At 46.8% G+C, this 27,267-nt stretch overlaps 1 protein-coding gene across 5 annotated transcripts in view; it reads left to right on the plus strand.

The window, feature by feature from the left end:
* Window positions 1-27,267, plus strand: part of Arhgef3 (Rho guanine nucleotide exchange factor 3) — a 310,353-nt gene that overhangs the window by 32,454 nt on the left and 250,632 nt on the right. For 4 of the 5 annotated variants that reach the window (XM_087181501.1, XM_013065441.3, XM_087181503.1 and 1 more), the window contains exon 2: window positions 1,194-1,286. In XM_087181501.1, coding sequence (XP_087037627.1) covers window positions 1,225-1,286 — 62 coding nt within the window. In that variant the 5' untranslated portion in view covers window positions 1,194-1,224. Of the gene's footprint in view, window positions 1-1,191; window positions 1,287-27,267 lie in introns of those variants that run through there. The other variant, XM_087181504.1, reaches the window with a different exon arrangement.

Here is a 27,267-nt window from a genome sequence, read left to right on the forward strand (position 1 = left end):
CCACTCTGCGGAAAGGCAGACAGAGCATGCACTTATCTTAAGACATAGATTGAGAAGTGGCAAAAGTCACTTGTTATCACATTCTATTAGGAACTCAGATACTGACTTTTGCCTAGTTTATGAGGATGCCTGTGAAATGTAGTCCTTGATAAAGCTCAAATACAGATTGAATATCTTTTATTTTAAATGCTTAGAGTTGGAATACTTTGGATTTCTGCAGATTTTGGAATATTTGCAAATACATGAGTGTTTTAGTTTCTTTTCTTGTTGCTGAGACAAAATACTCAACACCCAAAGTTAAAGGAGGAAAAGTTTATTTGGCTCACAGTTTGTAGAGGTTTTAGTCCATAATCAGCCAGCTCCAAGGCAGGGTGGTATGGCAGAGGGGCATCACCCAGGAGAAACAGTTTATGGGAAAGCAGAGCAGATAGAAGGCAGCCAGCAGCAAGCAAGAGACAAGCAATGAGCCTCTTTCTGTCCCTTATATTCCATTCATTATATACCTACCTTAGGGTGGGTAGCACCTCACACCTAGGGTGAGGCAGCCCTAATCCTACCCAGAACTATGCCAAACCAATCAGTGAACTAATTTAGTGATCACACACCCTTGATCCCAGCATCACATACTTAATCTCAGCATCATACACTCTAGATCCAGCCGCCTCTGAAAAGCCCCACCTGTGGTGGCACGAGGCTTTGGGGGGGACATCAGACACAAGCCATAACAATGAGTTATCTTGGAGATGGGATCCAAGCCTAAACAGAACTCATCTATACTTTATATACATAGCCCAATGTTGACTTTGTACAATATTTTTAATAGTTTTGTGAATGAAAAAATATTTCATGTGATAGAATTTTTTTTTTTTTGGTACTGGGGGTCGAACTTGGGTCCTTGCACTTGCGCAGCAGGTGGCGAAACCACTGAGCTAAATCCCCAGCCCCTGAATTTTTGATTTGTGACATCGTGTTGGTGCTCAAGAAGTTTCAGACTTTGGAGGATTTCAGATTTTGGATTTTGGGATTTAGGATGCTCAACACAGGTTATGACTATGGAAGAAGAGAATGGATTTGAGTGGACATTGGGTTGCCTTTGACACATTCCCCTTGTGTCTAATGCAGCTCTGTGTTTGTAATGTAATATATCCAGTTGCTGGTTGTACATATTAATATTGGCTGTTTTGCTTTTTAAGAAAGAAGACCTGGGCCTGCCACACTGAGTCCATGGACAGCTCCACAGTAATGAATCAGTGTGTCTGTAGAGGACTGGAAGAAAACAAGGAAAGGTAAAAAAAAAAAAAAAAATCTTTAAAAATTAAAATTCTTTCATGGAATAATTAAATGAAATCCAGAAGAAACCACAGAGAATTTGGAAATAGCATGGGGTTAGGGATGGAACCCAATAGTAGAGGACTTGTTTAACATGCACAAGGCCCTGGGTTCAATCTCTGCCACCATAAAAATAAATAAAAAGTAGAGAAGAATTCAGAGATAGAAAAATATCACACATTTCCCTCCTCATTTCCAGTTTCTTAAAACAAAGGTCAGGAGACACTGTTTTTTTCTTTTTTGGTACTGGGAACCAAACTCAGGGCCTCGTGCATGCCAGGCAGGCGCTGCACTGCTGAGCTACATCCCCAGCCCTGAAGACTTCTAAGACTTAGAAGTAAGAGTTAGTATAAATAGAACGGATGTAATAGAGATTTAAATATTTTATTCCAAAGCTATGGTCATTTATTCCCATAGCCCATGGCATATGCTCATAATGTTGCCTGCATTTGTGAGCAGCCAGTCTTCTAAGAGGAGCCAGCAGCAGACCCTGAACTCTTTTTTAAAAAAAATTTACTTTATTATTATTATTCCTATTATTATTATTTATTTATTTATTTATTTATTTTTTTGGTACCAGGGATCAAACTCGGGTCCTTGAGCTTGTAGGGCAGGCGGCGGAACCACTGAGCTAAATCCCCGGCAGACCCTGAACTCTTCCTTGGTTCCTCAGCAGCTGTAGCTTCTCTTGGAATCACAATTGCTTCCTCTTCCTTCTGCCCTCATTTTTATTTATTTATTTACTTTCGGGTGATACTGCGGATTGAACCCAGGACCTTCATACTGAGCTACATCCCCAGCCCTTTTTAATTTTTATTTCAAGACAGAGTCTTGCTAAGTTGCTCAGTCTGGGCTCCAACTTGTGATCCTCCTGCCCCAGCCCTCCAGAGTGCTGGGATCACAGGTATACAGCACCATGCCTGGATCTGGGGTCCCTGGCTCTTCTTTTTCTTCCTTCAAAATACATTTTAAATTTAATGTAATTTTAGTATCCAAGAAATGCACAGATCTGTTTTCCTTGTTAAAAATAAGAATGGTTGTCCCCACTGAATCCCATTTTCATTCCAGGCCCCCACCGTACTCCTGCCTTTCCCTGAAGTAACTGCCATGATCTACGTAGTGCATAGACATGATGCACATAGCCTGTACATTTCTTCCAGAGCTTTCTCTCGATGTCCAGATATATAGAAAAAAGTTATTTTATTCTTTCCTTACTTAAAAAATACATGCTATGCTTGTTGATCTATTTTGTAGCCCTTTTATGAATTCAGTAATGGGTCTTAAAATGTTTTCAAGACAGTACATGTGAATCCACCTCGTTTTTATACTGTAGCAAAATGTAGTGTACATGTGGTATGAGAGTCTCGCTGTTTTAAGATCCTAATGAACATGACCCAGTTGTTCTGTAGCAGCTGGGTGCCAGGTTTCCTGTTTTCTCACCCCCCTGCTGTACCTTGGATCCACTTTTCAGTTCTGCCAGTCTCTTGGGTGGACAGTGGTATCTCTCTGTGCTTGTAATCCCCTCCTCTCCTCTTTCTTCTGGGGGAAGTTCTTGTCTCAGGACTCTGTTGCCTGGTTTCATCTCCTGATGGTGCCTGTAAGCCTCTGCCCTACAGGGACCCACTGACCTTTCCTGAGACACAGGGCCCAGCACGCCTGGCAAGCTCTGGCCCTTCAAAGGAGTGGTTGTGGCATCAGTTTGTCTTCTGGAAAGTATCTTAAGTGGATGCTCCAGGAGCAGCCATCACAGGAGCATCTGCTTCCCTTTTGACTCTCGAGGGATTCTAAACAGCTCAAGGCTGAATTTCCCAACTTTAGGTGGATTTATCTACCACCATCACTACCCCTGGTGACAAGCTGAATATTTACCGGGTGTCAGTCTGTACGGATAAATTGATTTCTACTAATCTTCATAACAGCCCTAGAAGGTGGAAAGATGGTGGTGTTGTCCCCATGTTGTGCCATAGCTGACAGACAGGAATTCATTTAAAACTAACCCGAGCAGCAAGAAGGAAAAGAGCAGCTTCGTCTCCTCACGGAGCCCCTGCCCCTACCCTGTGCTCTCCCTGGGTAGCAAACAGATGCACACTCACTGTGTGGTGAGCTCTCTGGTAGGCGCAGCCTGGAGTCACCACACTGTGTTTGCAGTTGCCTTGGACACGTTCAGCTGTTGCTGTGCACCTGTCATCTCTCACAGGAGCTGGTGGGACTTGAAAGCAGTGGCTTTGTCCCTCTCCAGCATATGGACATGGCTCTTGCATGCCACCAGCATCTCTGTTCTTGTGCGCAGTTGGGGCTGGCAGCCTTCCTCGTGCTCACCCATGTATTTCTCTACAAAGGAGTTTTCAAGGCTGAGCACTTTGGTCATGGGGAATGAATATACTTTGTTCAGTGACTTTTTTTTTTTTTTTTGGTACTGGGGATCGAACTCAGGTCCTTAGCTTGCGAGGCAGGCGGTGGAACCACTGAGCTAAATCCCTGGCCCAGGAATGAATATACTTTGTTAGGGTAAACACTCCACTGAGCTGTGGATGGAGAGGAAGTGCCTTCTTACCCTTGACAGTCTTATTCACTCTCCCCAATATGTTTAACTTTAGATGTCATTCTAAGATTAAAAAAAAAAAATCGGAGATGAGGCTCAGTGGTAGAGCTCTTGCCTAGCATGCATGAGGCTTTGGGTTCCATTCCAGCCCTCCAAAAAAAGAAAAAAGAAAGAAATTGCAGACTGAATGCAATTTCAAATACCTCCCCAACGTCCCTTCCCCCTTCCTTATGTATCACAGAGGCATAAACATTTGGATCCGGAAGACATCTTAGACTCCTTGTATTTAACTGCTCATTACCGTTTTAAGCAGACAGGATGACGAGGAAGTAATTGTCTAAATTCAAGCTGCAGGAACAAGCCTTGGCCCCAAGTCCTTGCTCGGGCTCCAGCTCCTTCTGCAACAGCACAGCAGCCCCTTGTGGGAATCCCTCTTACTTCACAACTAGAACTTATTAGCTGGCAATTCCTTGTGGGAAACTGGCCCGCTGATGGATGATTCATTTGGTGGGCATTTGTGGAATACTACTGGGTGGACTAGTGACGGAAAGAAGGGCAAGATAGAATTCTTAAGGGATTCAGAGTCTGGTGGGGACAGGCAGAAGTGAAATGGAAACTTGGAATCCCCACTGGTCGTGATTATAACGATACATCTGCAACAGGTTGAGAATTGTTCTGAGCCAGTCATTATAAAGTACCTGACATATAGCCAGCACCCAGTAAAGATAACAGCTTTCATTTTTGTTTATTTTTAGCCCTGTAGAGAGTGAAGAACATAGGAAGATTTTTCTCCTTCTTCTTCTTCTTTTTTTTTTTTTTGGTACTGGAGATCGAACTTGGGAACTTGCGATTTTGAGGCAGGCAGCCGGAACCACTGAGCTAAATCCCCAGCCCGGGAAGATTTTTCTATTAGATTGATAGGCCTGCATTTCAGAAGTGGTAATCGGGCAATGCATTTTCTCACTCTAGATGTGTTTGTCTTTTTAGTGTCTCTCTCAGCTCCTGGTCTGTAAATCTCTTTTGTTTACCATTATTGCCAAGGTTGTGGTACATAGTGGTTGCTCACTAATACTTCTAGACTGAGGAGTGGAGGGGGTGGAGTGACAAGGAGGGCCCGTGGATCCTTGAGGTGAGATTCTGGGACAAAGCGGACTGGACAGCTGGATCACAGGTCTGCCTGGGATCAACTCCACTTCCCCAGGGCAAGGGCTCCTAAGAAGCCACCCACAGACCATCCCTCCCTCTGGGGGGCACAGTTTGTATCTGAGACTTACTGACATTTTGTCTTTTAGTCAAGTGACTTTATAGTGAGGAGACCTATTCCCACAGCATTTACTGACTGATCAATCGTTTATTTCTACTTCACTTCTGGGTGGTAACTTACCAGTTAGGGGTTCGAGAATCTAGGATTTCCAGACAATAAAACCCAGGGGAGTGAAGTTTTCTGCTTCCCACAGTGACTATGGGAAGCTTGCAGTTAGGCAAGCAGAGTTTCTGATGTTCCCTCTGGTGCAAAGGAGAGAACTTGGAGGGGAGAAGTCCTTGCCCTTGTACATCCTTTTTTTTGGTACCGGGGATCGAACTTGTACATCCTTTTTATGAATGAACCTGTGGCAAATGGTTGAATAGTTAGGACTTTGACCATGCTGGAGGGATGGAAAGGTTTGAGTTCATTCATTCATTCACTCATTAGTAGTCTATACCCCACTTCCCCATAGGCCTCAGCTCTGAAGGGAAATGCTAAGGAAGAGATCAGGAGGGCCTTCAGCTCACAAGTTGTAAACATATGAGTCTCTTTCTCCAAAATAAAAATCTCTTCTGGCCCACCTGTTGTAGTAAGTCAGTCTTCAGTATGTACTGGTGATTGGTTCCAGGACCCCTGTGGATACCAAAATCCAAGGATTCTCAAGTCCCTTATAAGATGCAGTAAGTAGTATTTGCATATAACCTACACACATCCTTCTATAGACTTTATTTCACCTTTAGGTTACTTATAAAACCTAATAAATGCTAAGGAAATACTTATACTATTGTTCAAGGAATAATGACAAGAAAAATAGTCTGTCTATGTTGAGTACAGATGCAATTTTGGGGGGAAATATTGTCCATCCATTATTGGTTGAATCCACAGATGAGAACCCCACAGATTCGTGGTGGGGGCACTGCATGTTTGGGGCGGGGCCTGGCTCCTGGCCCTGCTGGGCTTTCTTCCCCTCAAGGAAGGGCCTTGTGTGGTGCAGTGGAGCTGACCCCTGGGCTGGGCCTTAGAGCACGCTGGTCCTCAACTGTGTGCAGCTTTGCAGGTCGGAATTGCCAGGAAACAGAGCAAGTGTAGAAGGCCCTGCGAAGGACAGGGTCCAGAACTGGGATTAGCCCGGCGAAGGCGTTTTGATGGTTTCCGTGCTCCAGAGTGAGGCTGATGTAGGTGCTCTAGAGCTGCCTCACAGACCTGGTTTTGCTGTCTGCTGCTAGTTCTCTCCTTCTCAGTCCACTTATCAGCCTCCATCTGGAGTTAGCATGGGGCTGTTTTGGTCACTGATTTTTATTGGTTCTCTGTCCATTGCCCAAAGGGCGGTGTGGGACCTGCTCTACCTGCCCCACCCTCTGGCCTCAGCTGCTGACCTCGAGAAGCTGGAAACCCAGTTGAAAGGAGGGTGACAGCTGGGGGTCTACAGGCCCCCTGACCTATGGCTCTGTACCTTGGGCGAGGTATGCCTCCCCAAGGTGTCTTCTTGGAGATCCCAGCAGCATTTCCAGGCTCTGCTCCTTGGAACAGTTTCTACCTTGAATTAGTAAGGGTCACAGGAAGAAAATGGAGTCTGTCGCCAAACTTGTTTGGCTGATGCTGGTTTATGCTCAGTTAGATGGGGCCCTTGTCAGAGCTGGGTGTGCATGGAAGTCTTGTAACTGAGGGCAGCCTCTCCTGCTCCTGTCTGCTGGTCCACAGAGCGCCCTGGGACACTGAGCTGGATCTGGAAGTCTTCAAGCCTCTCCCCAGCACTTCCTTGTTGTGGCCAGGACTGAGGCAGGCGGTGGTGCTTTACAGATGGGGATCTGAGGCTTCCTGAGGTGCAGGACTGGGCTGTGGTTCTGTAGCCAAAGTGAAAGCCAAAACCCAGACCTGGGCTTTTCAACCTCAAGCCCTGTTTTCTCTTGGTTTTGTGTTTTTTTCACTAAATGGAAGTCTTTATCTGACCTTGTACCTGCTAAAGGCAGGAACCGGAACAGTCTTAGAAATCTCCTATGGGCTTGGGATTTAGCTCAGGGGTTTCGCCACCTGCTGCTCAAGCGCAAGGACCTGAGTTCGATCCCCGGTACCAAAAAAAAAAAAAAAATCTCCTATGGAGCCAGGTGCAATGGTTCCAGCTACTTAGGAGGCTGAGGCAGTACAGTCGTCACCTGAGCCCAGGAGTTTAAGGCCAGCCTGAGCTACAGTGAGACCTTGTCTCAAAACAAAACAGAAGTTCTCCCATGATGCTGTGTAAAAAGCCCCTCAGTCTTTTTTGTTTTGTTTTGTTTGCTTGTTGGTTTGTTTTTTTGGTACCGGGGATCAAACTTGGGTCCTTGCTCTTGCACAGCAGGTGGTGAAACCACTGAGCTAAATCCCCCAGCCCCTTAAAAGCCCCTCAGTCTTTCAGTAAGCCTGGCCCATCTTCTACTCAGGAATTACAGTATCTGCCCATGTGGGGGTTCCCCCCAGGGACTTTTTGGCTGCTTTGTTTTCATATGCATTATTTTTTAAAGGCTGCATAAATCTCCTTTACTTAATAAATATTTATTGAGTGGCAGCTTTGACGTGCATGCCTGGAAAATGTCTGAAGACTCACAAACTGGTGAGGACCACATGGACGGGCACAGCACTCTGAAAGGCATAGAGAAATCCAGCTCATGTAGTGAGAGCAAGAGGCAGGGAAGCAATGACTCTGAGGGGCTTTTGTCCTTGGCCCGGGCCCATCTGGCAGAGAAGCAGCTCGGGTGGGACGGTGACACCTGTCCTCCTGCTTCCTCAGGTGCCCGGTGGAGGCTGTGTTCCAGATGTAAATCTCCCCCGCAATCTGATAGGAAATTCCTGCAGGGCAAGAACGGCACAGCTCTCTGTGTGGGAGGTGAATCAGTTTTTCCAACTCCAGGAACCGAGCACTGGCCTCAGGGGGCTGCGCAGGGCTGGTGTGGGCAGCTGAGCCCCCCTGCTGACTCCTGAGGGATCAATGCGCACTCTCTAAGCCTGCGTCTATCTGACTGGTTACAAAGACTTTTTGTTTCTATTTTTTCATTTTCTCATATTAATCCCATTCCCTTCTTTCCCCTACCGCTCCACTTCCCCTTCCCCTTTGGCCCTTTTCTTCCTATTTCACATTATCTATTATACCTTTTAGTCCTTATTTACACTTTCAGTTTCTCACTCCAGAGAAACTATTCGGTATTTACTCGTGTGTCCTATTTATTTCACTTAAGAGTATGGCCTTGATGTGCATCCATTTAGCCATAAGTGTCTCTAGTTTCTCATTCTCTATGGCTGGGTAGTACTCCATTTTATATATATAAAAAAATTTTCTTTATTCAGTTTCCAGTTGATGGGCAATTGGGGTGTTTCCAAGTTTTAGCTATTACAAACTGTGCGGCTATGAACATGGGTGCACATGTATCACTGTGGTATGATTTTTAAAAATTCTTTTGGGAAGATACCCAGCAGGGGTTCAGCTAGGTCAAATGGGACTTCCAGTCCTAGTTCTTTGAGGTATCTCCATACTGATTCCCACAGTGGAAAATGGCAGTCTACACTCCCATCAACAGTGGAACAGGGTTCCTTTTTCCCCACAGCCCCGCCAGCATTTGTTATTGGTTGATTTCTTGATAGCAGCCATTCTTTTTGGGGTGAGTAGAATCTCAGCATTGTTTTCATTGGCATCTCTGGAATGACCAGTGATATTGAACATTTTTTCATATGTTTATTTGCCATTTCTACTTCTTTGTCTGAGAAATGTCTGTTCATTTCAGATGCCTATGTTTGGATTGGGTCTTATATTTAGGAGGGCTGTTTTTTTAAAGTTCTTCATATATTCTAGATAATAGACCTTTGTCCGAGGAACAGCTGGTAAAAAATTTTTTTCTACCTTGTAGTTTGTCTCTTCATGCTGTTTCTCTTGCTGTGCAGAAGCTTTTTATTTTTTTTTTTGGTACCGGGGATCGAACTTGGGTCCTTCCACTTGCGAGGCAGGCAGTGGCAACAATGAGCTAAATCCCTGGCCCCTGTGCAGAAGCTTTTAAAAAAATTATTTTTTGGTACCGGGGATCAAACTCAGGACCTTGTGCTTGCAAGGCAGGTGTGGCAACACTGAGCTAAATTCCTGGCATGGAAGGTTTTTAATAAGATGAGATCCCACTTGTTGATTCTTTGTGCTAGTTCACATGCGACTGAGGTTTTGTTCATGAAATCTTTTCCTACAGTTTATAGTTTTTAATGTCGTAGTCATAACAGTCGTATTATACTTCCTTCTCATTTGTTGCACCAGTCCTGTTTTTGTTGTTACTTTCACGTGGATTATCTTTCAAGGACAGTGTAATATCTTCTTCATTTAAGAAATTTACAGAGTGCTGCTGTGCTGGGCCCAGTATTGAGGATGAGTGAGCAGCACTTTGCTAGCCTTGCAGTCACATGGTCAGTGCTCTGTGAGGTTCTGGCCATGAAGTTAAGGGTGAGCTTTTTATAGGTTTGGTGCTGGGGGTGGAACCCAGGGCCTCACCACTGTGATACACCACCAGCCCTGCAGGTGAGTTTAACACCCTGCTGTCCACTTCCCGAAACACACAAGTCGGGGTGCTTTCTTTTGAAGTGAAATCTGAAGAAAGATGAACATTTTAGGGAGATGATAGGTATTTATAGGATGCTGCATAAAGTGAAAAAAGGTAATAAAACCACTAGTGTTGTAACAGGAATATTGTGTTTGTACATAGCAGGCATGTTTTAAAGTTCTGGAATGGATAAGAACTTAATCACTGCAATCACTAACAGCCCCTTATCTTTTTGTACTTTACAATTTTATTATACTGTGTTATCAAAGGATTAGCTTTTGCCTTATATTTTACCTATCCAATTGTGTATTTGGAAGATTTTCAAATCTACAGAAAAATTGAAATAATACTACAAGTATTTGTTAGAACATTTGCCTCATCTGTATCCCCTTTTCTGTTTGTGTGTGTGTGTGTGTGTGTGTGTGTGTGTGAGAGAGAGAGAGAGAGAGAGAGAGAGAGAGAGAGAGACCCCCAAACTATTTTGAAGGAATTTAAAGTATCACACATTCTGATACTTTACCCCTCAATACTTTGGTCTGTGTCTTCTAAAAATAAGGATATATTTCTATAAATCACTTACTTCACCGACCCCTACAAGTAGTACTAATTTTATAATATCTCCTGCTGTCCATTTTGCACTCAGCTCTCTTCACTGGTTCTGAGATACCTTTCCTAGCTCCTTCCTTGTCCACCCACCCCCAGGTGAGGCCCAGTGCTGGTTGAGGTGTTGCATTTGATCACTGCAGCTCTTCAGTCTCCTTGAGCGAGAGCAGAGCCTTTCTTGGTTCTTGCTGTCCAAGCCGCTTGCATCTTGCAGAGTCACAGCACATATCTCTATCTTGTCCTCCAGCCCTGCACCTCCCATGATCCTCAAGGGTGCCCTGGAGGCTGCACCTGCAGTGAGAGGGCTTGGGTGGGGGGGCACATGGCCCAAGGTCAGGATGCTGAGTGGACAGTGACGAAATGTCAGCCTGCATTTGGTTTGGTTTACATCTGATAGACATGTTATGTTGACCAGCAGTTTTGGGGAAGGAAAACCATTCATAATAATAATAAAAAAAAGATGCCGCATTCTAAACATAGGACATATAAATATTTTTTGAAGCACAGAAAAGTCATAGATGGGTACTGCTCTGTATAAAGAATTTCCAGATTGACTGTGTTTGATACACGCTCTACAGGCATGGTGGCCAAGGGACACATGTTAGAGAAAGATCCCAGCGGTTTTTGTTGTCGTTTGTTTGTGAAACATTTCTCCTTCCTGTCTCTTCTCCTCCTCTTCCTCTTCATCCTTTTCCTCTTCCTCCTCCTTCTTTTTCTTCTCTCTTATTTTCTTTTTTGTGGTTCTGGGGATGGAGCCTCAGGCCTCACCTTGTTAAGTTAGCGTTTACCTCTGAGCCACACCCCAGCCCTTCCTCCTTCTAGATAGACTTGAGCCAACCCTGGGTAGAATGTTCTGGCATAAGAGGCTCTGATCTCTGTGTTTGACTTGTAGGAGGAAACCAGATCTCAAGGTAAGACAGTTGTGCCAGGAGGGAGCTCTGCCGAGCATGTGAGCATGTGGGGATGTGTCGTTGTCTCCCTGGAGTATGAATGGTTAAGTCAAGGTGCCAAAAGCAGCCTCAGATGTGCTACAAAGAGATGAGCCCTGTGCCATTCTGGAGAAGGCATGATATAAATTAAGCTTGGAAAATCTATTTTGAGTGTCTATTTGGTGCCAGACCTTGTTCTGGGCCCTGTGAATGGCACAAGCTGGTGCTTGTGAACCTTACAGTCCGTAAGGACACAGACCTAACCAAGCCATTCCTCAGTGGTGAATATATGATAGGGAAGTGTTTGGAGCACAAGGACTTTGAGGTAGACACGGTGTTTTGCTAGGGAGATGAGAACATGGAGTATATGTCAGGGGTAGCCAAATTACCCAAGAGGAAGTTGTGTGGAAAGGACAGTATGTGCAGAGGCCTGAAGGCTAGGGAGAAGTGGTATACTGGGCGAAGAGATAGCAGCTCTGTACGGCTGGATTGTGGATTATGAGGGAGGACTGGGCAGCCTGGGGGTGGGGGGCTGGGCCCCATAATCTTGGTAATAAAGGGCTCACAAACTATCCTAAGGGTTCAGAAGGCCCCGGAAGCATTTTAAGTAGAGGAGTAATGTGATCAGATGTGGATTTTGGAAAAGACCTTTGGCTAGATTGGGAAAAAGATTGGGAGGGAAGCCCTGTGGGGTATTGTAGCCATCAGGGAGAGAGAGGATGGAGGTAATTAACATCTGCTGAGAATGCATGGACAGAGAGCTTGGATATCAATGGAGAGACGTAGAAGTAAATGAAAAATATTCTGAAGGTAAAATTGAGATTAGATCTAAGGACTGAAGAAATCCACCCACCCACCCATCCATCCATCTATCCATCCGTCCATCCAACACTTTTATCGAACCCCTTATGTTTCCTGGGAATATGACTGGGATTAGGGGTTGGGTAGAGCAGTGAATGAGACTGATGCTGTGGGCCCTACCTTGAGGAAGCTCACCTGCTCTGGGAGACACAGACTGTGAACGGGCGAATATGTAAATCAGCATTAGCGGCTAATACACACTATGGGGAAGTACAGCAGGGTGGGGGGATGGAGAGTGAGAGGGTAGGGCTTTAGACAGGGAGACAGGAGGGGCTTAAAACCAATTTTCTTTTTGAGGGAATGACATTTGAACATAAATTTGAGCGTCGACAGAGCCGGCTCTGAAGTCTTGCTGAGGACAACTGTGGCTGTCGGAAGGGACAGCATGTGCAGAGGCCCAGGGGTAGGAAGGGCTGAGCCCATGTGTGGAGCAGCAGGCAGGCCAGAGCGGCGTGTAATGGTGGGGCTGTCGTGTGTACCTCAGTCCGACCCATTACTGAGTGCATCTCCTCTTCTCGTGCTGGCAGAATGAGGGACCTGCTGGCTCCCCAGGGACCTGGGGAGTGGACGGACTCAGGACCATGGGTTCCAGTCACCAAAGCTGATTGGTTGGTGGCATCTGTTTCCTTAGAGTGCATTTCAGGCAGTCTTCCAAAGTTTACCCCCGCAGAGACAAGGCCATGTGGCAGAGCACAGGAAGGAGAGCACTTTTATTTTTTAATGACTTAAAATATTTTTTGAGGCAAGGTCTTTCTGTGTTGCCCAAGTTGGCCCTGAACTGAGGTCAAGCCATGTCTGTCTTGGCCTCCTCAGTAGGTGGCACTGCAGGGGGAATATATTTTTAGAATAGTCAGCTATGCTAGCTGAATTAGCATCACATAGTCCTGTTTCTTTTTTGGTTTGTTTTTTTATAGGAAAGCTGTTGATTAGTAGTGTTTTTTATCAATTATGATTAATATTGCCAAATTATCCTATTTGTTCTAATAGCTTTTGCAGATCTTATTTTAATGTTATTATTTTTGGTGGGGAAGGATTTTTCCAGGCATATAATCATATCATCTACAAGTTAATAAAATTTTCCTTCCTTTTCTTTTCTGATTGGTATTTTTTTTTTCCTTTTGTCTAATTGGATGAAGGCATTTGCTTCCTGAGCAATGTTAACCTGGGTGGTATCTGGGGTGGCCTTTACCTTGTGCTGACTTCAGTTTCCCCGTGACATGTGCTGCTACCGTTGGCTGGCACTGTGTGTCTCTTAGGGGAAGTTTCTCTTCCGTTCTGTCTTGTTGAGAGTCAGGAATAAATGTTGGAATTTAACAAATTAGCATTTAAGCAGACACCTTTATGTTATTTATGTATTGATGTGTGCATTTATTCAGGTAGTACTGGGCATTGATCCTGGGCCTCTCGCATATGAGGAAAGTACCCTACCTACACTGAGCTCACCCCCAGCCCACATCTGGTTTTGTTGTTGGCTTTTTTTTTTTTTGGTACCGGGGATCGAACTCAGGGCCTTGCACTTGCAAGGCAGGTGAGGTGCCGCTGAGCTAAATCTCCCCGCCCTGTTATATTATCTTTTATTTTGACCCAGGTAATGAGGTGAATTATTTATATCAGTAAATTTCCCAATACTGACCCATCCTTTCATTCCTGGAATGAATCAAATTTGTGAACTGTATTTTTTAAAAATAAAAAAGCATTTTAAGCTACTTTCTGTCATTTAAATTACTTGGTTTATCTGTAGCTTAGAATCATGCTTGTAGTATAGCTTTATTTCAGTTTGAGCAGTTAAAGGGCACAGGGATGAGCAGCTATTCATTAGGCCAACATACACATGCTGAGTGCTTAGTGTGCGCACAACACTGCTGCACATACAGAGAGGGGTCCTCCATTGCCTCTGGTAACATGGAGATCTGTGATTCTCTGTGCAGTAGTTCCACTAGTTAGGATTTGTTTTTGTGGTTGTTGCAAGGGATGGACGTGCAATTCGTTTGGGATTAGGAAACACAGGAAATGTAATGGCCCATGGAAATGGAAGGTCTGAGAGAATGATAGCTTCAGGCCTGGCTGGACCAGGGACTCAGTGTTATGGGCCCGGTGTCACTCTGCCCTTTTCTTGGCTGTGCTCTCTTCTGTGTTGGCTTCATTCCCTGGAAGGCTTCCTCCATGACACGCCCAGAACCTCCGGGCTGACAGTCTCCTATAGCTGTGGAGGGGAAGCTTATCATTCCCACTGTTCCCGCAGAACTTCCTGAGTGCACGCAGCTGTGTTCAGTGTGGGGCTTGCTCCCTCTTGGAATCCAGGAGCTCGAGGGTCAGGATGAGGGTCAGCCTCATCTGAATGTGGGGACCAAGAGCTGAAGGGCAGCAGCCGTCCCTACACGCTACAGATGGGGAGTTGGGGTGGCGCGTGCTAGAAACCACCCATGTTCCTTCCGTCTGTCAGAGATCCCTTCTTTTGTGGCCCTCACTGTTCTTTTTCTCAGCTGAGAGAGGAGGTTACAGGGGTCTAATTCCTGACTTGGCCTGGAGGATTCAACCAGCCAGTGACAGAATCAGGATTTTATGTCCCTGCCACAATTATGCTTGAACCAGGAGCGGAGTTAAAGCACTTGCTGGCACCTGGAAAGCTGGTTGTTAAGTAAAGGGTTGTTTGCTCCTGACCTCCTAGCCAAATAGCATAATTCATTCTGGCGAGTCTTGTCATAAGGAACTTAGAGGGCAGATATTTTTAAAAGTATGTCCTCGATGGGATGTTAAATATTTTATGTAGAACATTTATAGTTGCAAAGTTTTGATAGTTTAAATTCAGCAAAGTTCTGCCTGGTTTGATTTGTAATCTTTTATTTTATTTAATTTTATTTATTTTTTTGCAGGGGGCTTTGGGGCAGGGTCTCCTTTGGTAGTTCAGGCTGGCCCTGAACTCACTATGTAGCCCAGGCTGTCCTTGAACTCTCGGTGATCCTCCTGCCTCAGCCTCCCGAGTGCTGGGATTACAGGGATGAGCCACTACGTCTAGCTTATTTTATTTTTTGAACTGAGAATTGAACCCAAGGCCTTCGTCCTGAGCTACATCCCCACCACTTTTTAAGTTGTTTTTACTTTTTTTTTTTTTTTTGTGGTACTGGGGATTGAACTCGGGACCTTGCGCTTGTGAGGCAGGCTGCAGAACCACTGAGCTAAATCCTGGGCCCATTGTTTCTACTTTTTATTTTGAGACATACACTCCGTAAATCACAAAGTCATGCAGGCTGGGCTTGAATTTTCGATCTTCCTACTTCAGCCTTCCAGAGTGCTGGGATTACAGGCATGCACCATCACACCTGGCTTGATTTGTCATTTTTCCAAGTACTTTTTTTCTTTTAACCTTTATGGAAGTGTAACACACGCGCACGCGCGTGCGCGCACACACACACACACACACACACACGCCTGTTTAAGGGCGGGCGGGCTCAGTGAGTATCTCTACCCCCAGATCCTTGTGCAGCATGTGCTCAGATGCTCTAGCTGTCCCCACCCAGACTCTTCTCTAACCTCCTCTCCCTCCACCCCTCCTCTCCTCCCAGGAGCACACCAGGGCTGAGGGGCCCTGTGATCTTGCCATTGCCTGGCCTCAGGCTGCACTAAGGTCTCTCTCTGGGGTGCACAGACCTGAATCTGGGGACAGAGTTGGAGAGTTGCCGGGAAGGACAGAGCTAGGCCATCACCAGGCGGAGGAACAGCTGCCTGGAGGCCCTTGCTGCAGACGGCTGGGGTGCTGGGTCTCCAGGAAGAGCCCAGCTCTTTTACAAATGAGGAGAGATGGGGTTTGCTGAAGGTCGTTGGCTGATGCAGGCTTAGGCTAGCTGCAGCCCAGTCACCCACTGCCATCTCTGCTGCCCAGTGACTTTATGCTGTAATCACTGGTCTTGGTCATTCTTACCCCTTATTCCATAATTCTTTGATTTTTTTCCTTGGAAAATCCTAATTTCTGCAAGAGATGGCATACATAGGAGAAGGAATATAGATGCTAGGATCTGAGTTTCTTAGGTTCAGATTCCCGCTCTGTTTTATGACCTTGCACAAGGATATTAACCTTCACGAACCTGGGTGTCTTCATCGCTAAGTGGGGTAGTATTAGTCCTGACCTCATAGGGTGGCTGTGAGGACGAAATGAGATGACAGGCATCACCTGCTCAGCAAACCGCCTGGCAGGTGCTTCCGCATACAGTCACGCACTGCTTAAAGACAGGGACACATTCCAAGAAGTGCGTTGTTAGCAGATTTTTGTCCTTGTGTGAGCATCATAGAGTGTACTTAGCTAAACTGAGACAGGTATAATGTCACCGGGAAGTACAATCCTATGGGACCTCTCTCCTATGCATTCTGTCATTGACCACATTGGCCTCATGTGTCACATGACTGTGTCTGAAAAGCCAGCTGGTAGCATTTCTGGTGGGTGGAGGTGAGATATAACACAAAGGTACAACTTCCCCTCACAAGTGAACATTTTAGCTTAACGTTAATTTTATATTCTGACTTGGTTTTTGATTAGTGATAACATGGTAATGAAGAACACAGGTCTGGAGCCAGACGGCTTTGGTTCAGATCCTGACTGCACCACTAGCCAGTTGTGTGACCTGGGGGAATTACTTGACCACTTTTTACTGTACTTTCCGTGAGTGTAAAATGAGGCTAACAACAAGCCCTACCTCCTGGGGTAATTCTGAGGATGAAATTAGATAATATACATAACACACTTCCTTAGCCAAGAGCCTCAGCTGTTGTGTAATAAATGTGACTTACTGTTATCACCAACAAATTGACCTGTATTTCTCTCTGGGTATTAAACATCTTTTTTTCTTTTGTCATTGGGAATTGAACTGAGGGCCTTTGCACTGAGCTATGTCTCCAGACATTTAAAAAACTTTTTTGGGGGGGCGGAGGATTTAGCTCAGTGGTCCTGGCGCCTGCCTTGCAAGCGCAAGGTCCCAAGTTCAATCCCTGGTACCCCCCCCCAAATTTTTTTTTTTTAAGATGGGGTCCTGGTACTTAAGTCGCCCAGGATGGGTTTGAACTTGGGATCCTCCTGCCTCAGCCTCCCAGAGTCCTGGGGTTATAAGTATGCACCACAATGCCTAGTTGTGTTAAGCATTTTGAATGAAGTTTTGCCCAGAGTCGTGGCTGCTGCATGTGCTCCGTGTCTCTCTGGAGTCTTTCAAAAGTCTTCCCACCCATCTGTGTTGTAACGGGCATGGCAAGGGCAAACTGCCCTGGTGTTGGCAGCATCCTCTGGGAGCAGCAGAAAGAGGTCAGTTGGCTCTTGGGGAAGCGTGAATGGGCCACTTTCCTGCATTCAGCCTTTTGTCCAGTGGGAACAATGAGCAGCTTTCATGGGTGACTCATCTTTGGGCAGCAAGGCCCACACCATGGGAGGGGTGGGAGTTGAGTCCAGTGGGTGCCAAGAGGGCCTCGATAGTTGCTCTAGGGGAGCCGTTGAGGGCAGAGAAGGGTTTGTTTCTCTGAGGCCCAAGGAGTCCAGTCAACCAGCAGTGGATCAACTTGAGAAAGGATATGAGAAAATAAAAGGTCCTGGCTAGGCGGGCTCGGCTTTTTTTTTTTTTAGAAAAGTGTCCTTTCAGCTCTAAATTGGCCCGTGAGCTGCAGGGACCCATGCCAGTTAACCCACATTTAGTAAGAAACTGGGTTAGTGGACTCTGGCTTTCTCCCAGAGCATGGCCTGGCTGCTGGGTCTCTCCCGGGCTGGTACAGCGATGCCCATTTACGCGGGCCTGGCCGGCCGCGATGCCGTCCCTCAGGGTGACTGCTCCCTCCTGCAGGGAAGAGGGAATCTGCCAGCCCTGTATCGGATCCCCGGATTTTCCTCAGGATCCATCTCCTCTGTTTCTGACTACCTCTGTGGTTTAGGAAGCGCTTCCACACGTCTGACCGTTAGGTTTTTTATTTCGTTCTTCTGTGACAGTTTCACTCTGCTGACTTCTGTGTGTGTGTGAAAGCTTCTGCTCCTCCTCCCTCAGGCCTCACTGTGCCTTGTTTCAGGGACTGGGACCTGGCAGCCAGTGACACAGTGACTTCCTTGTCCCCTTGGTTCCCACCAGCGGATGGGCAAGGTCACTTTCACACTCGACACCTGCTTATCAAAGCCACCAGCTGCACTCCACAGAGGGACCCTCCCCGGGGAAGGGGTGGGAAGGACTGGCGTGGGGCAGCCGGAGCTCAGCACACGCTTGCTTCGGGAAATGCTCTGCCTTCACAGCAGCGTTTCCCATCCGAGAGGGCTCTAAAAGAATACAAGTTTTGCACACAACGTACACAATTTGGCATCCTCTGTGTTGTGCTTGCAGGCAGCATTTCCATGTAGAAAGTGGCTTTAGGCTATTGTCTGCCACTTAGTTTTTGGAAGTGCTGTGATTTCAGAGAAATCAGAGTGAAGAGCGGACTCCTGAACAGGAGACAGGTGGCGGAAGGACAAGTGTGAGTGTCACTCTCTTCCCTTGCACGGCTGAGTGCAGTCGGGGGGCCTCAGAGCCACGTCTGCTCTCTGAGCTTCCTGCACATCCTGAGGAAGGACCTGGTGGCTCTCCTGCTCTGTGATCTCAGCAGGTGCATTTTTATTTAAGGACATCTGCCTTTAAGTGAGAGTTGGTACCAGGTGTGGTAGTACAGACCTGTAATCCCAGTAATTCAGGATGCTTAGGCAGGAGGATCACAAGCTTGAGATTCTATCTCAAAGAAATTTAAAAGGCTGGGATGTAGCTCAGCACTGTGGGCTGGTGGGATGAGACCTTTCTCCCCACTGAGCACATGGTGTTGAACATGGACCAGCAGTGGTAAAGTGTTCCTGGCTCCAGGTAGGGATGAATCCATTTTGAGGCATCTGAACTTACATAATTTGGATGCCTCTTTGAGGTAATTAAAGAACATCCTTTCCTGGCTGGGGATGAGGCTCAGTGGTAAGTGCTTGTCTAGCATGCACGAGGCCCTGGGTTCAATCCCCAGTAGGATTTTTGAAATTTTGTAAATACACAGGCCGTATGGGCCACCTTCCTAAGGAGGAACCTATGAAGCAAGAGGCTCTAAAACTTCAGTTTTGTTAGCTTCCTGCTATGTCCATGTTGGGCTATAGCAAAACAAGTTGAGATACATCGTGAGAAATTCAGAAAGCAGCAAGAGGTCCATTCCTGGGCCAGATTAAAAAACTGGTATGGTGTTACCCTGTGTCTACATGCAGTTGCTCAACTCTGCACTTGTAGCAGAAAGCAGCCATAGTCATTGTTAAACAAATGGGTGTGACTGTGTTCCAATAAAACTTTATTTATTTAAACAAGAGGAGGGCCAGATATAGCTTTCAGGCCATAGTCTGCCAACTGATCTAGACAATAAGTTCAGGTTGGTTAGTAGCCTTTTGCTAAGATATTATAAGTTTGAAAAATTAAAAATAAGTTTTATGAATTTTTACTTCTGTAAGTTTCATTTTATTATATTATTAATTTATTTATTAAAGAAAAAATTTTGAGAGACTTAGAAAGAATTTTTTAAGCCTTGTAATTCTGCTACTCATAATAAACACGGTTATTCAGTGACTATTAGAGGAAATTTCCCTCTGTGTCGGTATGAACATGCACATTAATTATTTTAATCAAAATGCTACTGTATGTGCGCATGGTTTTCTGCTTCCTTCTAGACTCCAGGGACCCAGGCAGTGAGGACAGGAGGGTGGCAGCGGAAGTGGTGCAGTCTGGGGAGGATGCAGTGCACACGAGGCTGTGGGCTGCTGGCTGTGCCCTGAGGCCTTGGAAGGGTCCCTCTAGTTCACCTGAGAAGAGATTTCATCCTGTGCATCTGCCATGGGGGCTGAGAGGTTGAAGGCTGAGTGCTCGCCGGCCGCCCGTCATTGTCCTGTGTGGTGGCCCTGTTGGAACATGTTTCTTGGGTTTTGAGACAGCTCCTGGGGCGGATGCCTACCCCACCCGCATGCCCAGGCCAAGCCTGATGCCCTATCCTGGCACAGGTTCATGGCAGTAGGGAAGTTCCTGGCCATCGGGTCCCCTCAGGATGTGTGAGCCCCCCTGGCACCCTAAGGCCCCTGCAGGGCTGTCCGAAGCATCACCCTCATGTCCCCAGAAGCCCTCTTCTCCCGGTCACGACCTCACTCCTTTACCTCGGTGCAGAGCGGTGGCGCTGCAGAGCTGCAGGGGAGAGGATGATGGGGTGGATGGCCTGCGCTGGCAGAGTCTTCCAAAGACAGGCGCATTGACCCCCACGCAGTCGTCAGGGGTTGGAAGTGATTGTCCCCTTAGGAAAGGAAGTCAAAGTCTCGGGTCGCACAGCTGGTAAAAGATGTTAGTATTTGCACACCTTTCTTTGTGATGTCAAACCCACACTGGTCTTTGCTTCCATGTAGATGGGGATTTATCAGCCTCAACAATACTAGCACTTTGGGTAGGAGAAGTCATTGCTATGGGATGTGTCCTGTGTTCTGTAGGTTGTTTAGCAACATCCCTGCCTTCTACCTACTGGGTTCTAGGAAGTAGCACCTCCTCCTGACCTGTGGTAAACACAAATGTCCCCAGATATTGCCATATATCCTCTGGGGTGGGGGAGGTTCAAAAGAGGAGGCATTGTACAGCCACACGCAGCATAGCAACATTTCAGTCAAGGACGGACTGCATGTACCTGGTAATTTTGTACGATCATGACCTAAACCAGGCTTAGCAGCACACGCCTGTAATCCCAGGACTCTGGGAGGGTGAAGCAGGAAGATCGAAAGCCCAAGATCAGCCTGGGTCACTTAGGGACTTAACAAGACCCCTGTCTGAAAAAGAAAAAAAAAAAAAGACTGGGGATGTAGCTCAGTGTGAAGGCCCTGGGTTTAACCCCAGTGTCCCTCAATCATATGACCTAGTGACCTAGGTGATGTAGATAACCATCTTAGTTTCCCTAAGTATACTCCCTATCACCCCCAAACCGCCCAACACTGCATTCCCAGAATGTGTCCCCATCGTAAGCGGCACATGACCGTGTCTGTGTGGGGGGAGGTGGGTTGAGGGGACTCAATACCACACTTTGTGGGTTGTCCTAGTGCATCCACATGGGAGATCTTCAGCAAGTTCAGCTTTAGGGCAGAAAAAACTGAGATTCTAGAACGGCGATGGCGAGCCTTGTAGAGCTTTCAGTAGCAAACAGCCCACTGCAGCTTGTGTGCCGTAGGTTTGGCACCACTGTTCTAGACCACAGGCATCGTGCGCTCACAGGCATTGTGTGCACAGAGATTCCAGGTGGTGTGACTTTATCTCCTTCTGCTGAGAATGTTCTGTTCTCCTCCATTGTGCTTGTGAGTGTTCTCCAGTATGCTCTGTGCCTCCTGCCTTAGTAAAGATGGCAGGGTGACCCCTGTTCCACACCCCTGACCTTCCATCCATTGGGCCCTTAGAGACAGGACCCCCAGCTAGGGCTGGGGTGGGCACATCTCCCTGCCCACTTCCTGCTCCGGTCCATTTTGGAATTTCTTCTTGGAAATTCTTTCAAGAACCTCCCTCCTGGAGGTCCCATGCCACTTCTCAGCAATGCTTTGTCTTTTTCTCATTTTCTTCTTCACCTTTTGCTGCTTTCTCCTCTGTTCTAAGTCTCATGGAGTTTCTGTAAGTTATGAGTGAACAGTGAGGGCCTGGGTGTCTCTTCCTTGGAGTAAAGTTTATTTTATTTTATTTTGTTTTCTTGAGACAGGGTCTCTTAATGTAGTTCAGGCTGGCCTTGAACTCACTATGTAGCCCAGGCTGGCCTCGAACTTGCAGCGATCCTCCTGCCTCAGCCTCTTGAGTGCTGGGATTACAGGAGTGTGACACCATGCCCACCTTGGAGTAAAGTATATTTTTATAAAACAGCCCATATCTGTTCTTCACAAGAGCTCCCTGCCTATGGTGGAGGCCCTGTCATGAACACTGGGGTCCCTTGTTCTCCACGGCTGGGGTCCTTTGGAGCTTGGGCTCTGGGGGTAAAGACACGGTGAGCAGTTTTACACACTGGAAGTTGGCAGGCAAGGGACAGGTTGTAAATGGTCAAAGTTAATCTGAAAATCCTCCAAGCCACGCATAAAGGATCGCACAGTTGCTTTTGGCTGTGCAAGCCAGTAGTGGACCCGTGCTTTTAGGTGTCAGTGTGCGCAGTTATCTCAGTGAGGAAGGCACATGCAAGCAAATTCTGCTGTGGTTTTAATAACCAGGACGGCATGGATGGGACTGTTCCACCCCGACTCTGACCAGCAGAGGGGTGTGTGCTGTGGCTCCTCTCCATGGGATGGACAGCCCAGAGGTCAGAAGCTTGGGCTCCACCACTTCCGGCTGGGCGGCCTTGTTTAGGCTCCTGGTAGTGAGTGCTGTGCCTCAGTTTCTTTATCTCTAGAGCAGGCATGATGTTAATATCAGTGCTCAGAGCAAAGTGAGAGCTGACTCATTGTTGGCTGTTGTGCTGCTGCCACTGTCATTACTGCTGCTGCTGTCAGTGAGATATGGGGCAGGTTTGGGAACTGAGCTTCCTTCTCCTGTCTCTTGGCTTCTGGGTTCCTTTTAGAGAGGGGGAGCCCAGTCCCATCCTGCTGCCCCAGCTCCCCACTTCGCCTTGTTCTCCAGGCGCTCCTCATTTGCTTCCCGCTGCAGCGGGCTGTGGCTGGACTTGTGACTGGGATCCTCCCCGCTGGCCTGCGTGCTGGCCTCCCCCAGGCTGACAAGATGCAGATGTGGCTCTGGCCTCTCTGTCCTGGCTCCCAAGCTTGTGTTCTTGGCTGAGGAACTGGACAAGGAATGATGTGTGAATTTGAGACAGCCCATAACGGTCCCAGGGTCCCAGGGAGCTTTTAAGCCAGCTCTGGGTCCCGGGGATGGGAGAGTTGGCTGGCTGGAGCACAGGGCTCCGCTCAGTGGATCCCCACGTAATGGATTTTTAATACTGTTTTTTTGAAATATCTTGACTTCAGAATTTGCTTATGAATGTTCCAGCTGAAGTGAAAAGTGAAAAATTCAAGCAGTGTATTAAAGGAGGGAAAAGCCAGACTTAGGAACCAGAGCCTCAGACTCCAGTGCTCCTTGGGTTGGCCCCAGGGCGGAGACAGCAGTGTCCTGGGTGGGGTCAGCCCCTCTCCCCAGAGGCCACCCCCTTCCCAGTCACTGCCTCCCCCGGAAATGCGGAAATGCTGGCCCAGTTCCCAGGTCTGCCAGGCTCCCAGGAAAATCCAGAAATTGAGGTCTTTTTCTGCTTTTGTTTTTAAAATTAATTTTATCAGTATATTTTAGATATACATAGTGTTGACATTCATCATAGGGAATTTGTACCTGTACATGATCTATCTTCTTTTTTTCCCATTCCCCTCCCCTCCCTTCAACCCTTCTTCCCCTCCTAATTTATGAAAAGCTTGTTTCCAGTTTTTCCTTATATTCTTTTTTTCCTTTTCCCTTTCTTCCTTTATCCCTCCCCCTCCCTTGCTCCCCTTCCCATTTGAACATTTTCTTCCTGTTTCACAATATCTGTTATACATTTTGGTCCTTATTTACACATTCTATTTCTCACACCAGAGAAAGTGTGCAATATTTGAACATATGAGTCCAATTTATTTTACGTAAGAGTATGGTCTCAAGGGGCATCCATTTACCTAGAAATGTCATGAGTTTATCCTTCTTTATGGCAGAGTAGTACTCCATTGTATAAAAAACCCCCACATCTTCTTTATCCATACATTCATTGATGGGGATTTGGGCTGTTTCCAAGATTCAGCTATTACAAACTGTGCTGTTGTAAACATGGATGTGCATATATCACTGTGTTATGATGCTTTTTTTGGGGGGGGGTTGGTACCAGGGATTGAACTTGGGTCCTTACGCTTGCACAGCAGGCAGTGAAACCACTGAGCTAAATCCCCGGCCCTGTATAATGCTTGTAATTCTTTCAGGAAGATATCCAGGATAGCTGGGCCAAATGGAACCTCTAGTTTTAGTTTTTTGAGGAATCTCCACATTGATTTCTACAGTTGTTCTGCCAGTCTATAGTCCCACCAGCAGTGGAGCAGGGTTCCTTTCTCCCCACAGCCCCGCCAGCATTTGTTATTGGTTGATTTCTTGATAGCAACCATTCTTTCTGGGGTGAGGTGGAATCTCAGTGGAATCTCCTCTACACAGCCTTCAAAGTCTCTCTCCTGTATACAGGCAGATCTCAGTGTCCTTAGAGAGACACTGGCCCAGGATGTTGCAATGTTCCTTCCAGAACTCTTTAGGGGTTAAATCTATAACTGAGACTATTTGGAAGCACAAGTGGCTGGCATTTGGGTTGTAACTCAAGACTTTGGTTGTAAGTTAAAACTAAAATTCCAGTTGTAGCTCAACTTGTTTGTATATCAGGCCGGTTGTAACTCAAGGGTCCACTGGATTGGAAGGCAGCTATGCTCACCACTGTACCACCAATGCCGCATGCCCGATGGTCCACTGTAATTGAAAATAATGTTGGGGTTGGAATTGAAAAGCCACTAGCTTGCAGAGAACTTGAGATGCTGCACTTGTGCCTTTGAAGTTTGCACTCAGTGCAAACTGGGTACCGGAGAGAAATGACTGAGCCCAGAACTGGATTTGAATGCAGATACTGGGCTCCCCTGGAGGGTCTTTCAGCCAGCGGAGTTGAGTATAGATGTGCGTGGTCATCCGCACCCCTCTGTGGAGCCGGCAGAGAGCATGGGAGGAAGGAGCCCCAAGAGCACTCCATGGACTTGGTTCCCGCTTGACTCAGGGAGGCCCCCCCACTTTTGCAGAAGAGGCTGTGCTTGGTAGGGGCCCCGTTGGGTAATCACCTTGCAAAGCGCGGGGATTTAATTGCTCAAGTTTGATTTGTTCTATGAGTGTACTTTCATTGTGGCTCAACAAAGAAATTTCTGCCCAAGAATCTGTCTAGCTTAAAATGTTTTGGAGCTCTTAGTAGTGTCTCACGGGGCCAGACCAATTCAAGGGACCATGGCATCAAACCCCAGCTGCCCATTGAAATGGCCCTGCTGGGGTAAGGGGACAAGAAATTCCCCTTTGCTAAGTGGTTGGCCTGGGCAAATGACTGACCAAGGGGGACAGAAATGAGTTTCCTGTTATGCAGGAGGGAAGGGGCAGGGTGAGATCCTTGTGCTATTACTTGTTGTCTGACCTACCCATAAAAAAGGAGAGATGTTTACTTTTGCAAGTTATTGCACTGTGGCCCCCAGGCACCAAAGCCAGTCTCTTGAAGGAAACTGATCAGGATCCAGGAGCAGCTGTCAGGCTCCTGCAGGGTGACTCAGAGCAGTGAAATTCCCAGAACTCACTCCTCCCTGGCCAGCGAGGAAGCGGCTAAGCCAGGAGACCCATGTGGAAGGGCAGGGTGGGGCGCTGCAGGCACAGCCTCTATTTTTGAAAAACATGTGTGTTACAGTCAAAGCACCCATCCTTTGTGAGCAACTAACCAGTTTTAAAAATAGGAGGTTCTTCAGAAAACCATGCTGGCTGACTGCTTTTATCTGAAGATCAGGTAGGCACTGTCCAAGCCTAACCTTAGAATAAATAAAATCAGTCCTAGCTCATCTGGAACAGGAGACACATGCACGGGCAGCTGTTTTGTGGCTGCCTCTCCTTCAGGGCTCTTGGGAGTGTTTCTGAAAACCAGTTCGGTGGATAGCAGGCACAACTGGTTTTTCAGGGTGTTGAGAAAGTCTGTGTTTTTTGTGGCTGAAATTTGACATTACTGACTCCTGCCCCCAACCCCTAATGTTCCAGAAGAAATCATGTGAATCAGTACTTTATTTATATTAACGTTTTTATAATTACAAACAAACATAAAAAATGTGCCCCAAACTGCAGCAAATTGGATTTTGCACACACAACACACCTTTGCAGTTAGCACCAGATTGAGAAGCAGTGTGGTCAGTGTCCTAGAGACACACCCATGACCCGGAGACTGAGCCCCAGCCTGACTTCTAACCTGTATAAATGCAATCACTGGGATGCTGGCTTAGTGGTTTTGAGTTTAAAGAGTCCTAAGCAGGGTCAGGCCATAAAGCCAGGGAGGGTTGTTCTCTGAATGTCAGGTTGGTTGCTGTGACATTCAGACCCGGCAACGTGTGAGTTCCTTGGCTCAGACGGAGATGGGTTTTCTGGCTTTTCCCTGAGAGTGGGTGGACGTGAGAAAGGGTAGTGGTGTTTGGAGGGCTGTCAAGGGCAGCCGATATACTGAACTAATGATTGTGTGTGCGTGTCACTGATATGCAAGCATTTTCTTAGACTTGATTGTTCAGGAAGTATTAAGAGCTGAGAGCTGCCTGTTGAGGGTGGGTGGGGTGGAGTCCTGAATGGAGCCAGCAAGAAATGCCATGTGTCCTTACTGATAGAAATCTGATCATCCCTGGATGCCGCCTGTCAGCATGTGGACTCCTGGGAGCTGTTTTTCTGATGGCTCAGACGATGCCATTGACAATGGGGACCAGAAGATATGGCGCTGCCTAATGAGTGCCTTGTCTGTTGGCCGAAGGTGTGGGGTTTCTTTGAGGGAAGCCATTAGCCACTTGGATGGTTTGTTCTAAAACAACTGAAATCTGTCCTGGTGTGGGGCTCCACAGATACACCCTCTGGTCCTTGACATCAACAGCTGGGAGTCCCCAGCAGGTGTGGGCACAGCTTGGGCTCTCAATGATTTGCTCTCACGTTACTTTAATGTGTGGCAGGGATGGTTTCTATAAATACATGTGCTTTGTGTGGCTCAAAGGAGCAAGGAAAGTGGCAGATTCTAAAAGGGTTCCTGTTTATTCGGTGTTCATTTAACATTTATTAAGGACGAACTCTGCACCAGGAGCAGTTCAGTTCCCAGTATGGCAAAAAATAAAAGATTATTGTTTTGTAGGCTGTGTGTTGTACACTTATCTCTCCTGGTATATGCTTATCACATCCTACAAGAAATAATACTCATTTATCCAAAACAAGATCATCCCTATAGAAGGCTTTGTGCGCTAGACAGTGTGGGAAATCTGAGGGTATTTTTGTCCCAGGGCCGATAGCTTTGTTGTGCATGCTGGGTGCTAAGGAGCCGAGCCTGGGCTGGGTGCTCTACAGAGCTATTCTCTGCCTTTTATGTGTTGGGCAACAGAACCTCACAGAGGTGCAACCCTCACTCCTTCGGGGACCTGTGCAGCTGCAGGTCTTTCCCCCCGGCTGGTAGACA

This window comes from Heterocephalus glaber, unplaced genomic scaffold, assembly GCF_053883595.1.
Source record: "Heterocephalus glaber isolate CG9 unplaced genomic scaffold, H.glaber_assembly_v1.0 deba00001472, whole genome shotgun sequence".
In the NCBI taxonomy this organism is placed as follows: domain Eukaryota; kingdom Metazoa; phylum Chordata; class Mammalia; order Rodentia; family Bathyergidae; genus Heterocephalus; species Heterocephalus glaber.